The 15173-nt window shown below is 51.3% G+C and overlaps 1 protein-coding gene across 2 annotated transcripts in view; it reads left to right on the forward strand.

The window, feature by feature from the left end:
* The window catches only part of zfat (zinc finger and AT hook domain containing), a 209263-nt gene that overhangs the window by 4114 nt on the left and 189976 nt on the right, over window positions 1-15173 (forward strand). For both annotated transcript variants that reach the window (XM_085992470.1, XM_085992468.1), the window contains exon 2: window positions 7855-8025. In XM_085992470.1, the coding sequence (XP_085848596.1) occupies window positions 7855-8025 (171 nt within the window). The remainder of the gene's footprint in view (window positions 1-7854; window positions 8026-15173) is intronic.

A 15173-nucleotide genomic window follows, 5' to 3' on the forward strand; every position in this document is an offset into this window, starting at 1 on the left:
TCCTTTGATGCACATTTGTACTGGCGTTGAGCAGTCATTAAAAGGAGCTACTGGGATCTGCTCAAAAATCGGTCCTCTCGACCTCACAAAAATACTCTTGCCTTATGGTGACCCATCTGCTTCCTCCTCCTCCTGGGATCACCTCTCACCGCCATCCTCCTCCTCCTCCTCTCTCTCTCTTCCCCACCCCCCCCCCCCCTCCCTCCACCTCCCTCTAGCCACTGACTACCATCTGGCTACATGTGGGAACATAAGAACATAACATAAGAACATATGAAATAGGAGCAGGAGTAGGCCAATCGGCCCCTCGAGCCTGCTCCACCATTCAATAAGATCATGGCTGATCTGATCCTAACCTCAAATCTTCTATCACTCTCCATCCCACCCGAACCCATGTGATCTCCCGGGAGAGGCGAAAAACCAGATAAAAAACCCAATGGCCAATTTGGGAGAAAAAATCTGGGAAATTCCTCTCCGACCCATCTAGGCGATCGAAACTCGTCCAGGAGATCACTCTGTCCCTATATTTTCTACAGTACTTGCCTTCTGTAAAGGCGACCTCCACCCCAGCCAGGAACAGGAATAAAACCATCTGAAATCTAACACAGAATTAGAACACAGTAGGAGCAGAACCAGGCTACACGGCCCCTGGGCCCACTCCACTACCCACAGGGCCATGACCATTCCGAACCTAGACTCATGTCCAATTTTCTGCCCGCTCCCCGTAACCCTTAATTCCCTTTACTTCTAGGAAACTATCTATTTTTGTTTTAAATTTATTTAATGATGTAGCTTCCACAGCTTTCTGGGGCAGCAAATTCCACAAACCTACCACCCTCTGAGTGAAGAAGTTTCTCCTCATCTCAGTTTTGAAAGAGCAGCCCCTTATTTTAAGACTATGCCCCCTAGTTCGAGTTTCACCCATCATTGGGAACATCCTCACCGCATCCACCCGATCCAACCCCTTCACAATCTTATATGTTTCAATAAGATCGCCTCTCATTCTTCTGAACTCCAATGAGTAGAGTCCCAATCCACTCAGCCTCTCCTCATATGACCACCCCCTCATCCCCGGGATTAATCGAGTGAACCTTCTCTGTAGAAGGTTAGCCGACCTATTTCCCATCCTCCCCGACCAGAGTGGCGATTTGATGTGAGCAGCTGCCGTACCCAAGCAAACGAGGCGCCGGCCTCCAAATGATTTATAGAATCATCATAGTTCATAGGATAGTACAGCCAATTGAGTCTGCACCGGCTCTTTTGAAGTCCAGTTAGTCGCATATCTCTGCAATGTTTTTCTCCTTCAAGTATTTATCTAATTCACTTTTGAAAGGTACTATTGAATCTGTATCCACCACCCTATCAGGCAGCACATTCCAAATATGAACCACTCATTGTGTAAAGAAGTTTTTCTCCATGTCGCCTCTGGTTCCTTTGCCAATCGCCTTCAATCTGTGCCCTCTGGTTATCGACCCTTCAGCCATAGGAACCATAGTTTCTCTTTATTTACTCTATCTAAACCCTTCATGATTTTAAACACTGTTGCGTTTGCAAAGATAATCCAGAGGCCGTAAGCAGAGTTCAGTTCATGTTGCTTTTTAATGGCTGCTCCACACACACACTTCCAGGCAAAAGCAATCGAATACCTATACACCATACAATGATAACAGCACTATCAAACTCCATGTGCTCAGGCCAAGGCAATCGAGTACCTATCACCAATGTCAGACATAACATTTCCTCCCCCCTCACAGAATTTCAAACGTGAAATGTAGTGACAAAGTCCTGTAGGTGGCCAGGGCGAGAACGTGTACAAACAGACCGAGGTGTGGACAGGTGAAGAGCAGGCCGAAGTGGGGACTGGTGAGGAGCAGGCTGAGGCACAATATCTGCTTGAGGGTTGGCTGGCTGAGCTACATGTGCATCCCACCACTCTGGGGGTAAGGCTTGGGGATTAGGTCCATATAATCCCGCATCAGGGGGTGCTGGCACCTTCCGAAGGCAGCTGGCATGCCACCGAGAGCTGTCAGGCAGAAAATGGCTGGTCCAAGTTGGCGGCTGATTTGGAGAGGGGAGGACCAGAATGACGCCATCTTATTGTTGCGGTGAGGCCTGCGGACTCTGACCCAATCGGAGACTGAGATGTTGGGCGCCATGGCCCTGTTCGACTGGTCGAAGCGGAGTTTCATCTTCTCCTGCTGTCTAGCGACTGTGGCTTGAGCCGGTGGAGCAGGGCTCTGAGCTAGCGAGGGGCGGAGCCTGCCAAGGGGCAGCATGCGCTCACAGCCTAGCATGAGGGATGCGGGTGAGACCCCTGTAGTGGAATGCTGGGAGGCTCTGTAGTGCAGCAGTGTGTGGAGGAGGGCCTTGTCAAACACACACCCCTGGGATAGGTGTGCTCTGAGGCCATTTTTCAGTGTCTGGTTAAAACGCTCCACCCCCCCCATTTGACTCGGGGTGGTAGTATGTGACGGATGCCCTTGCTCTCAAGGTAAGAGGAGAGTTCCAAAGAGACCATTTGGGGGCCATTGTCTGTGGTGATGGCCTTTGGATGCCCCCAGCGGGAGAAGAGGGACTCAAGGATATCAATGATGACCCGAGAGGTGACGGAGCCCACGGCAGTGACCTCAGGCCATTTTGAGTGCAGGTCATAGGTCACCACTAGGAACCGTTGATGGTGGGGGACACCATGGATCTCCCCGCAGACGTCCAGCTGCAGGTGCTCCCAGGGCTGAGAGGGCCAGGCAAGGGGTTGCAGGGGTGGAGGAGCTTGGTGGCCAGTCTTGCCACTTACAAGGCAGGCTGCACAGTCCTTGACCAGGACCTTGATTTCCCTGTCGATACCTGGCCACCACACTAGGTCTCGGCATCGTTGTTTGAGCTTCACTATGCCCAAGTGGCCCTCGTGCGCCATGGATAAAACACGCGCACGAAGGGCACTTGGGACCACAGTGCAGAGCCCACGTGCAACACAGGAGGCATTCCAGCAGGAGAGCTCCTCTTTAACTCTGGAGTAGGCAGACAGTTCCTCAGGCACCTTCCGAGGCCAGCCATCCCTGATGAAGGTGCACAGCTGGGAGAGGGCCGGATCCTGTTCAGAGGCCTCTTTGAGCTCCTGGAGAGAGACTGTGGTTTGGAGAGGCATGTGCAGCATCTGGACGATATCCTGTTCCACATGGTCAGACCCGATGAGTGGGGCTGGGGCAGAGACAGTGCGGGAGAGCAGATCTGCAACAACATTGTCACGTCCTGGTGTGAACTGGAGACTGAAATTGTATTGGCAGAGGCGGTCAGACCAGCGGTGTAGACGCAGTGGTCTGTGGCCCGTGCCGGATGTCGACAGCAGGGCAGTGAGAGCCTGGTGATCGGTTCGCAGGGTGAAGGCATGGCCATGCGTGTACAGGTGCCACCGCTCACATGCCCAGACACACGCCAGCGCCTCACGCTCGCCTACTGAGTACTTCTGTTAGGTAGGGCTAAGGGCCCGGGAGGCAAAGGCGATTGGTTTCTCCACTCCATTCTGTATCTGCGATAACACCGCCCCCACAGCTGCAGCGGACGCGTCGCAGGTGACTAGGGTGGGGCTGGCGACGTCAAAGTGAGCCAACACTGGAGGCGACATGAGCTGCGATTTGAGGAGGTGAACAGCTTCCGTACAGGCTTGTGACCACACCCAGGGCTCATCCTTTCGCAGGAGCTGGCGCAGTGGGGCTGTGGTGGCTGAGTACTGGGGCAAAAACTTCAGGTAGTACCCAGTCATGCCAAGGAAGGAGGCAACCTGTGCTGCAGAGCTGGGTTCTGGGATGCTGTGAATGGCATCCACGTTTGACTGGAGTGGGGATATACCGTCAGCCGGCAACCGAAACCCCACAAATTTGATCTCTGAAACAGCAAAGACACACTTTTCGTCATTCAGTGTGAGCTTGTGTTTTGCTAGAGCCGTGAAAACTCTGTGAAGGCGTTCATCGTGAGTGGAGGTCGAGGGCCCATGCACGACGATGTCATCCAGGTAGATGGCCACCCCAGGAATGCCCGCGAGCACAGAGGACATCACCTTTTGGAAGCAGCTGGGTGCAGAGCTAAGTCCAAATGGCATCCTGGTGTACTGAAAGACGCCAGCATGTGTCACAAAAGCAGTGAGGTCCCTGCTGCTGGGGTGGAGGGGAACCTGTAGATAGCCCTGTCGAAGGTCCAGTTTCGAGAACAGGATGGAACCATAGAACTGCGCTGTGAGTTCCTCTGACGTGGGCAGTGGATATTTGTCAGGGATTACGGCCTTATTCACTGCTCGAAGATCGACACAGACGCGTAGACCACCTGACTTTTTCGTTGCGACCACCAGGTTGGAGACCCATGGGGAGGCATCAACTAGTTCGATGATGCCAGCTTCCAGTAGCTGCTTTAGTTCAGCTGTGACCCTGTCACGGCGAGCAAGCGGGATGCGGTGCAGTGGCTGAATGACTGGGGTAACGGTGGAGTCAACCATGGGCTGGTGGGTGAAGGCAGTCAGGCAGCCCAGACCCTCGAAGAGTGCTGGCCATGTTTGGCGCCACGGTGAGGCGACGTGCAGAATCGCAGACCCGCCGGTGTCCAAGAGAGAAAAACCCAGGTCAGTGAAAAGATCCAGTCCCATCAGGTTAGTTCCTTGACGTGCCACATGAAAGCAAAAATCTGGCAAAACTTTTGTTCCATAGCGTACAGTGAGGTTGACTGAGCCTACTAGTCCAATTTTCGAATTACCATGCCCGCAAAGGGCAGTGGAGGGCGCAGAGAGTGTCAGGGAGCTGAAAAAGCGTTTGAATGTGTCCACATTCGGCAGTGAGACGCTGGCACTGGTATCCAACAACAGTGGAATGCACACATCATTCAGGTTAATTGTGCATGACTTGAAAGCCACTACTGGCCCAGAGCTCACGTTGTGAATTATAGTGCTTGAGGACTGAGAGTGTCCATTTGTAGCAACCGGGACAGAGCGGCAGACATTGGCAAAGTGATTTTGTTTTCCACAATTGTGACAGGCTTGGCCGCGCGCGGGGCAATTCTGCGCTCTGGTAGCATGTGAACGAGATCTGCAGTTTCCACACTGTTGCCGCAGTAGTGCGCGTTGCTGCCGTCGCGCGAGCATTACCGTGTCAGAGCTGTCGGGGCTGAGGGCGCTGTCACTGGGTGTGTGCTAGTTTCGCTGCACATTCGGCTGCAGACTCCACTTGAAAGGCAATGTTGACTGCCTGTGACAACGACAGATCGTCGGACTCGAGTAACAGTCTTTCACGCACTCTCACGTTGGTGTGCTCTATTAGTTGATCACGCACCATCTCGTCTTGTAGTGCACTGAACTTGCACGAGCTAGCAATGTCCCAAGAACACGCTGGCCCTCCGCTCCCAAGCAATGGGATAACAGTGCCTTTTTCCGTGATGTACTCACATTTTCTAGTCCAAGAGCAATGAGATAGATTTCAAAGGACTGTAACCAGCGAACTCATGGGATCAGCGGCTCACCAGGTAGTGCAAGGAAGGGAGGAGGTGGTGGAAGAGAGATTTCAGCCATTCTCGTTGCCAGATGTTGCGTTTGCAAAGATAATCCAGAGGCCGTAAGCAGAGTTCAGTTCATGTTGCTTTTTAATGGCTGCTCCACACACACACTCCCAGGCAAAAGCAATCGAATACCTATACACAATACAATGATAACAGCACTATCAAACTCAATGTGCTCAGGCCAAGGCAATCGAGGACCTATCACCAATGTCAGACATAACAAACAACTCGATCAAATCTTCTCTTGGCCTTTTCTGCTCTAAGGAGAACAACCCCATATTCTCCAGTCTATCCACGTAACTGTAATCCCTCATCCCTGGAACCATTCTAGTAAATTTCATCTGTACCCTTTGCAAAGCCTTCACGTCCTTCCCAAAGTGTGGTGCCCAGAATTGGTCACATTACTCCAGCTGGGGTCGAACTAGCGTTTTATATAGGTTTAGCATAACTCCTGGCTTTTGAACTCTATGGCCTAGCAATTCGGTGGCGCCCCATTTGGGGCGTCAGTCTTGCCTGGGCGCCGGAAGTACCGCCCTGGAAGGAGCCGCGAGCGCCAGCCCGATATTCAGTTTGAGCGGCCCTGCTCGAGGCGCCCCGCATCCCTCTTGGGGCGCTGCAACTGAAAATCGCAGCGCAACGTGCCACGCTGCAGCACGGCGCGCTGCGGTACTGCAGGCCTTCCTCCCCTTCTTAAAGGGAAGGGGCCTGCTGCAGCGCGATCAGAAATCGCGAGTGCCGGCAAAAGAGCCCGGCACCGAGGAGAAGTGCCGGGCTCTTGGGACACAGCCGGCACTACCCGGGGGGGGGGGGGCGGGTGCTCAGGAGGCCGGGCACGACAGCGTGGAGAGGTTCTGGCAGGCGGCCAACAACAAAAATGGCCACCCCGCACCTCCTTTAATTTGCGCCTCTACCGCCGCAGGTAGGCCCCCCTGAACCGGTCGCAGATTGCGACCGGCGTTACAGCGGGGGGCGCTACCAAATATCGCGAGCGGGGCACTGCGCACACCGATGACGTCATCGGTGGCGGCGCAGCGCTACAGGCTAATGCCGCCATTAGCGCCCCGCTAAATTTAGCGGGCGGTGTGGCCAGTGGCGCTAAACCCAGTAAGTGCCCTCGTTGGGCGCTAACTGGTGGCGCAGCCCACCGAATTTCTAGTCCTATGCCTCTATTTATAAAGCCCAGGATTCCATATGCTTTGTTAACCTGCCCTGCCATCTTCAAAGATTTGTGCACAAACACCCCTTGGTCTCTCTCTGTTCTTGCACCCCCTTTAACATTGTACCATTTACTTTGTACAGTCTCTCCTCATTCTTCCTACCAAAATGTATCACCTCACATGAGGCTTGGACCTCATAGAAGCGATAACAGGCAGGCAAGTGGGCTCTACCCACCCACCAATACAAAAAGAAAATGCTACAGATGCTGGAAATCTGAAATAAAAGCAGAAAATGCTGGAGGTACTCAGCAGGTCAGGCAGCATCTGTGAAGAGAGAAACAGAGTTAACGTTTCAGGTCGATCACCTTTCGTCAGAACTGGGAAAAAGCAGGAAATGGAACAGATTTTTAAGCAAGTTTAGGAGCTAGGAAATGAGGGAGGGGATGAAAGAACAAAAGGGAAGGTCTATGATAGGATAGATGGCAGGAGAAGTAAAGAGACATTAAGAGATATTCAAGGCGAGAGGAGATGGTAATGGGACAGGTTAGCAAACAAAGGATGGCTCTAGATGAAGTGTGAATTGCGCTGGCAGAATGAAGGACAGCTGCCATGTGGGAGAGAAGAGCAGAAGGCACAAACAAAAAGTGTGGATAAAAAATATATATATGATAGGGGCCGAGGTTATGATCTGAAATTGTTGAACTCTACGTTGAGTCCAGAGGGCTGTAAAGTGCCTAATCGAAAGATGAGGTGCTGTTCCTCGAGCTTACGCTCACTCAGCTGCTGAGTACCTCCAGCATTTTCTGCTTTTATTTCTACCCACCCACCGTCTGTTTTGCGGCAAATGTTAAAGTTAGACCCAGTGTCTTCAGGAAAGGTGGGGAAAGCTCTTTCTTACACCTCGTAATCATGGAACCCATTGCAACCATGGCCCTGATATTTACGGGTCCTTGTGTTCGGAGCGGAGGAGAGGAGTTATGGACTGGAAACCTGGCAGTTTTAACTGCAGGACGCCTTTTAAATTTTTTCTGCAGGTTTCCCGCCCATCAGCCAGCTAGCCTAGATTTCCAAATAACATGCAAATAAGCTTTAATAAAATAACTTGTATCAAATCTTCTGTAGCTAACTATTTTTGCTTTTTCTTTTATCTCCCATTGACCAGAGCTGGTTTCCATCTTCATGTGCAAACTGTGTAACCTGTTTTCCCCAAGCCGAGATGAGTTACTAACTCATGTCTCCGAGAAGCATGCAGAGGAAGGCCTGGCTCCAGATGATCTCATTGTCCCGTTACGGCCTCTTCCCGCACCTGAAAAGACTGAGAGAAACGAAGAAGGTAGGGGCCCAAAATAATCCTGACTAGCTGCATCCACTCACGTATCTACTTCTGAATAATAAGTTTTCTCTCCATTTGTTAAGGCAGTGAATGATGGTGCTGCTAGATCTTAGAGGCTGTTTGATTCATCTACCCAGCCTATTAGGAGTCCAGCACTGAATTGAAGAATCAAAGTGGAGTAAAAATTAGTGCAGTATTGAGGATTTGTTATTAGATGCCTCGAGCACGCTTTGTAACCATGGTATAATGAAGCACTGCCATACATAGAATCCTGTTCACATATTTGCCTGTTGGAAAATACTAAATTATTTAGTGCTGTGTCATTGCAAGAGCTAAAGTTTGAACCATTTATAGTGAGCTGACCTGTATAGACCCAATTTGTTCAGTGTTGTAATCAGACAAGTAGCTCAGCTGTTTATGGAATTGGATATTACAGGCAACTTCTATTTCCAGGAAATTGCATTGATCTAATGGTTGGGGAGGGCTGCAGTGCATTTCAACACTGAACACAATCTTCTGCAACCGTGAGTTCTCTGTGAAAAAAGAATTGGGTAAATATATGTTTAGGAATCCGCTTGATGGTCAGAATGTCAAGTAGATAATTGCATACTCCAGAGAACACAGAGCTGCTTAGAACAACAAAATGCCATCAGTGGCCAAGAAACAGTAAAAAATAGTGAGGGTTGAAAAGTGGGATAGCTATTGTAGCTTCCTTTGATTATCATTAAGATCATAAACTATACTGCACTTGCATTCAACAGATTACATGTATGGTGGAGTCTATGGTAGAGTTGGTAGTATGTGGAACGGGCAAGCTTTTCTGATTCTAGACTTTTACCAGATCTTTACATTTATTAGACTAGTGAAGTATTAGGTATTAGATTTTCTGTTGGTTTATGCCTCACATGCATCTCTTTTTGTGTAGTGCAAAGCAAACAGAAAATGTTGCAAAGAGCAACATTAAACTGTTTCCCACCTCATTTTCCGGGACATCTGTTTGACAGACTCCTGGAAATGAACTCGCTCATTGAATTTGGACCTTTTTGACAGTGGCCTTCAGAAGGCCTCGAAGTCAGCGGGTATTTGTACCGCTGCAGCGAACAGGTGAGCACCCTTGCATTTGTAGGGGTGTTTCTGCACCTGCGGGGAAAGTAGGGCGCGATAATGAATTGAACCCAAACCCATAGCTATGGCGGTATTCTGCAAGACATGCTCGAATGGAGAAGGGGGGGGGGGGAGAAAGTCTGCCCCCAGTAGTCATGGTAACCGGTAACTGTTTAATTTTGGCTGTGAACTATATCATCTGGACAGAAATATGTGGCGCTTCAATGGCTACTGTGGTTCTTAAATACCATTTTAATAACCGGCAGCGAAGGCATTCAATAGCAGTTAATCCTTGCTTTGGAGGCGAGGGCACTGTTGGCTGACCCCATGGCAGCTGATGGAGATGGTCCCATTGCACAGTTGTGGCATTCTATCACTTTGGAGGTCCGAGCACAATGGTGTCCATGGAAGCAGCATGGGATCGTTCCTCCTTTCCTTCACTGAGAAGAAAACGGAAAACCATCGGCTGTTGTGACTGCACAGTACAGTTTGGGAGAGTTCATTCATTTGTTCACTGACCAGACAAGCAAATGGCATTAGCCTCCATGAAGGTCAATAAATGAATGAACTCTGCTACACTGTAAATTTTATAAGAAAGAACTTGCATTTATATAGCGCCTTTCACAACCTCGGGACATCTCGAATTGCTTTACAGTCAATTAACTACTTTTGAAGTGTAGTCACTGTTGTAATTTAGGGAAACACAGCAGGCAATTTGTGCACAGCAAGCTCACACAAACAACAATGAAATAAATGCCCAGATTATCTGTTAGGTGTGATTCCAAAATATTGAACAGTAAGTTGCCCTTTTTTTAACGAGACTGTGTTCTTCATGATTTGCTCAACAAGATGGCACTAAGGAAGGTTGTCCATTTGGGGTTAATTTCAGCATTGTAGTTTGAGTCAATGTTGCTGGTGAGGAGCCTCGCTCAAAGGGAAAACGAACTGGAGAATCGGACTCCAAGATCTGTGCAATTCGTGAGGCTCCAATGATCAATTGCAAGAAAATTGGGAGTGTTGCAAATCATTTGAGCTCATGACCTCTGTGTCTGATTCTCCAATCCGTGCTTCCAGGAGTGCAGCCTTGCGGAAGTTACCCTATGGTTTCAAATGCTGTGGCTAGGTTAGTTGTACAAGTCTGAAGTGCCAATCCCACCATCCTGGAGAAAAAGAGCCAGAGATCATGGTGTGCGCCACATACTCGGCTTGTACAGTGGGGAGTGTAGGGGTTGTTGGTTGGGTGGTCGGTTTGGCCCAGGCCTGACCCAGTGGACGTTTTCGAGGCGTCCCCACACTCCCACTTAGTTCTGACACTGGGATCCTACCAGGCAGCTGATGCGCAGAATAACAAGCTCGAGACAGACAAGCAGGTGAAAGGTTAAAATAATAACGGTTTTATTGAGAGAAAAATAAAACAAAACAAGCAAGCAGAGAAATTAATTGGTTCAACAATACTAAACCAAGGCTACAGCTCTATACACTTTAAAAAAAAAAGGAATACTATATATTCAAAACAGAGGGCACGCGAGTGCGGGAAGGAGTACGACACATCGAGGGGTATCACACATTAACACTCCCCTTAGCCTTATCCCCACCTCCTACACTATCCCTAACCTAGGTCGAACTAAGGGGGGGGGTCAGACTCTCATGCTCACCCAACGCATTGGAACAAGGCCTTTAGGTTGTCCTGGGACTGCAGCTTTAGTTGGTCTGGCCTGGTAAAGTTCAGTGTGCACTGGCCACACACACTCCCGTCAGTCAGGTAGTGGATCTTCCTCCTTGGCTGGGCGAAAAGGCTTCCCTCCTGGGTCGGGCTGCGCCGTTTAGCGAGGCCCGCTCTGGGCTCCGGTCCGTACCGGGATGGTGTACTCCGTCCCGTGTCTTCCTGGTTCCACTCTGAATCCCTGCCCTAGGTGGTGGGCACGGGGGGGTTGGGGGGGGGGGGGCGGAAACAGTCAGGTTTAAATCGGGAGGCAGTACGGACCGGGAGCTTCGCCTGCTTACCAAAGCATGGGCCTGCTGCGCATAGCCTTCCCCGTCTTGGAGACAGCTTCTCCCAGTAGAGTCCTCGAAGTTTCCTTTTGCAGCGAAGTCCCAGGATGAAATCGAAGTGAAGTGTAGAAGCTGTCTCTCCCAAAGTGTGTTCCAAGTCGAAGTGTCTCCAACTGCTCTTTCTGTCTGCTTACTAAAAACAGTTATACTCTCTCGATCTGCCTTGCCTCCCCCAGATCGAGAGGTGTCCCAGGTTACTTCGTTAACTGTAAATGGCTGCAAAACGGCCGATTTCCCACTAACGGCCTTATCACCGGCCCTCATTGTTTTTGGTTTCAGTCACACAATGGTGTCTCTGGTGCCTAGTCCTCTAAAACGGTTTCTGATATGATTGGATCTGTTAGGATGGGCCCGATGGTTTTAACTAGCTTAACCCTGATTGCAGTGCAACCAGTTTCATTGTTCTTACCGGCCTACTGGCGACTTGCTATTACATATTCAATTCCATGTCTGGCCTGGAATCCACATAGGGACTGTGGAATTCCAGGCCCTGTCTCCAGTCTTGTTGCTGGGGAGAAAAAATGACTCGCTTCCAGCAGCTTTCTGGTCACATGTCCCAGAACTCCATTTTGTACGTTTAAAAAGTAGCCAACTTTGTTTGATTCGGAAAGCAGGCGAGGTGGGGGAATTTTGCAAACTCCCTACACCCCCCTGTGATACGTAATGGAATTTTCAAGAAAAATTATTATGCATCATAATTCTGGCCCTCCTTAGTCGACCTTCCCCTTAGATTAATCTCTCCCCTCTACAGATACCCGTGATACATCGCACTTCCCATAACGCGAGACCGTGGTGTACACAAGCTGCTAGAAAAGGAAAAATCAACCAAGTACATTACATTACTTACATCCAAACATGGAGGGGCTCCGACGTCCCTGCTCAGTTCGGTACATCCATCATTCACAATCTTTATTAACAACTGCGCCGCAAGAATTCTCATAGTACGGAGAGTCCCTTGGGAGGGTTTACGCAGACGAATCCCCGTTGATTCCCACGTAGTGTTCCTGCCAAGTTCTTTGGTTTGCGGAACTGTGTCAACCGACCCGTCCCTCTACACTGCACGCAGACTAGGTACAGTACGATCCCTATCTGACACACCACCAGGATGTGGGAGGCCAGACGGATCCACGAGGGGACCTCTATACTCTCAAAAATATCCCACCACGGTGGAACCACTATATCCAAAATCTTGGACCCTATATCTATCGCCTTTTGCTCTAGGGTGTAAAAGTGTTTTTGGGAAACCACTACGGCCTTCAGTAGCTTTGCGAGGTGTTCAGGGAGAGGGGGAATCTCGTAGCCGAAGTGTGCTACATACCGTAACAAGTTGGTTACATTCTCTTTAACAGTGAGGTGAACGGTGGAGGGCTCCGGGATGGGGACAATTAGTTCCTGGGCCACTTGAACATCTGCCTCGGGTTTGAAACATAAACTGCTATCGCTCACCGCACACCAGCTGTGCTGTCCGTGCCGGTAGTGGGACGCGCCGGTGGTGACACAGTAGGTCCCACCTCCTATATATGCCACCTGGGGGGGAACGTGGCCTTGTGCCATCGCCTACCTTGGTGTAATTTATAGGCTTCGCGCCAGCAGCTCTGAACCCACACTGCGGTCTTAAAAAGGCATTCAAGTGCTGGGGACACAGGATTATGTGTGCTCCCCGGCTCCGGCACCCTGAAAGGTCCGTGCCTGTCATTTCGTGCTCCCACTTGATGACGTAAGGCGGGACCGCGGCGAAATGAATGCGCGCACCCCCTTGGATCACTCCAATATTCTCCACCCTGTACACTGGTGCGGGTCGGGCTGTCCTACCCATGACCGGCATCCTAACAACCACTCCCATGACTGTGTGGTTAGACCGACCACAGTCCATGGGAACTGGATAAGCCTCGGAGGCTAGCCGGAGTTGGCACGGGCTCAATGCGTTCTCATACGGGTGGAAGGCGGCGAGGTGTTTGTTACTGATCCAGGGGGGGACCAAACCCTGTTTCAGGTCCTCCAGATTACTGCGGCCCTCGCCCAGTAACCATGCCCCGTACAGTATGCACACCGCGCTCTGCGCTGCTTGGTCAGACGCATTCCTGTCCTCCCGTATGAGAGCATTTACCGTTTTCACATGCTTCTCCAACTCTGCTATGATTTCCTTCAAATGGACCGTCATAGCCTGGTCCTCATGCACCTCCGAGCTCACTACTTTGTTCTCATCCATGAGAATCCCCTTTAGCTGTGTTTTCAGCTCATTTATCTGGGTCTGTAACTCAATGTCGTCTAAAGAGTTGATGACAGAAGTCCCAGTATTAAACGCGGTGAAAGTATCACCCAAAATACCCCTTCTCTGTCTCCCCGTGTCGCCCAAAAACTCGCGTGGTGCAGTGTAGAGTTCAGTCCTATCCCCACTAGAAAAATCAAATTAACCTCCCGGACATGTCCTTTAAGAGGGCCTGGTATAACTGTTCTGTTTCCTTGGGGCACCACTCGGGTAGATGTACCTCGGTGAGATTTAAGATCACCGAGGCCACCGCGTAGTGTACCCCCTGGTACAGCACCTGATCGGTAGGCACTAGTACCAGTCCATTCCCAGGTCCCTTCGTGGTGGTAGGGCACCCTTCCCGGGGTGACCTATTAGGTGGATTGGTGGGTAACGGCTTGCGGGTGCGCGCCACCAGTTCCGTGGCTTTAACTGGGGCTGCCCCTTGAAAGACCATGCATGAACCTATGTGAGAGCCCCACCTTATCCCCTTCCCCTGGTCCTGCCAGGCGGCAGAGAAGACAACTGAGATTCCTGCGGGGCAGGCCTCCTTCGATCCCCACATACACACACACATAAATCCCTTGCTCTGATTCCCACCATTTGTCCCAACAGACACTTGTCCTTTCTGCCGTAGCAGTGACAGTTCGGTGGGTGTCATTGTCCATTCGCACCCACGTGGCTGAAGCGTCTTTTAAGTCATTCTTTAACTTGCGGATCCACCACCGTCGCGTGGCCGGGATCCTTCCGGTGCAGGTCAGGCAGACCTTCTTGCCAACGATGACTCCCACACGCGCAGCCACTATTTCCACCGTGGGACACACTAGGGATGCCTCGCCGTAGGTGAAATCGGGCTGGTCAGAATACCAGGTGGAATTGGACCCGACCCATCCGGGGCAGCGCCCCTGGTGGGTGTAGGTGGCAGGTCCCTCGGAGTCTCTCTCACAGCTCCCTGCAGTGACTACCGGAGCTCTCGGTCCGGAGCACCCAAAAACGTGGGAGTCTTCTACGTCTCCCCAGAGTCCTCTGCTCCCCTCGATTAGGGCGAGCAGGATGGCCAGCTGCCATGCGCGAACGCCTCTCTGTAAAACAAAAAGGAACATGCAGCCAGGTCTCTCCGGAGATGCTCTGGCCTGGGTTAAGCAGTGGTTGGGTCCCTCGACCTCGAACCCAAACACATACACTGTGAGCAACAAGACTTACTTAACCACTAAACTTATAAACCTAACTTAACTTATAATATACTATATGCATCCGCCGCCCGTCTCCGGACGGCTAAGTCAGTCCTTGGTAGGGCCCCGGCTTGCCATTGCTTCCGGCGGGCCCGCGGTGTCCCTACCTATGGCCCCTTCACGGTCTGTGGCCAGCCGCTGGGGACTCCTGTCCTCCGCTTTCCTAATCCTCGGGACGGCTCTGGGCAAATGGAAGATGGGTGACCACATCTTCTTGGGCTGGGGTGTGCGGGAAGACCTCCTGAGGGCGGGTGGAGCTTTCCTGGCCGGTGGTCCCTTGACTCGGGCTGCCGCTCCCTTGCATCCATCCCCCCTCCTACCGTTGGGACAAACGTCCCGCTGCAGCCTACTGCTGCGACCCGCAGGTCTCCACCCCCTGTTCCCACAACGGGGTCCGGGGCGGGGTTCCTGACCTCAGGTCCCTCCTTCCCTACACCTGAGCTAGGGGCGGGGCTACTCTCCTCGGTCTCCCCCCCCCCCCCCCCCCCCTCATCTGAACTGAGAGCGGCGGC

This window comes from Somniosus microcephalus, chromosome 7, assembly GCF_052327205.1.
Source record: "Somniosus microcephalus isolate GS21.2 chromosome 7, FLI_Smic_1.0, whole genome shotgun sequence".
Classification (NCBI taxonomy): Eukaryota; Metazoa; Chordata; class Chondrichthyes; order Squaliformes; family Somniosidae; genus Somniosus; species Somniosus microcephalus.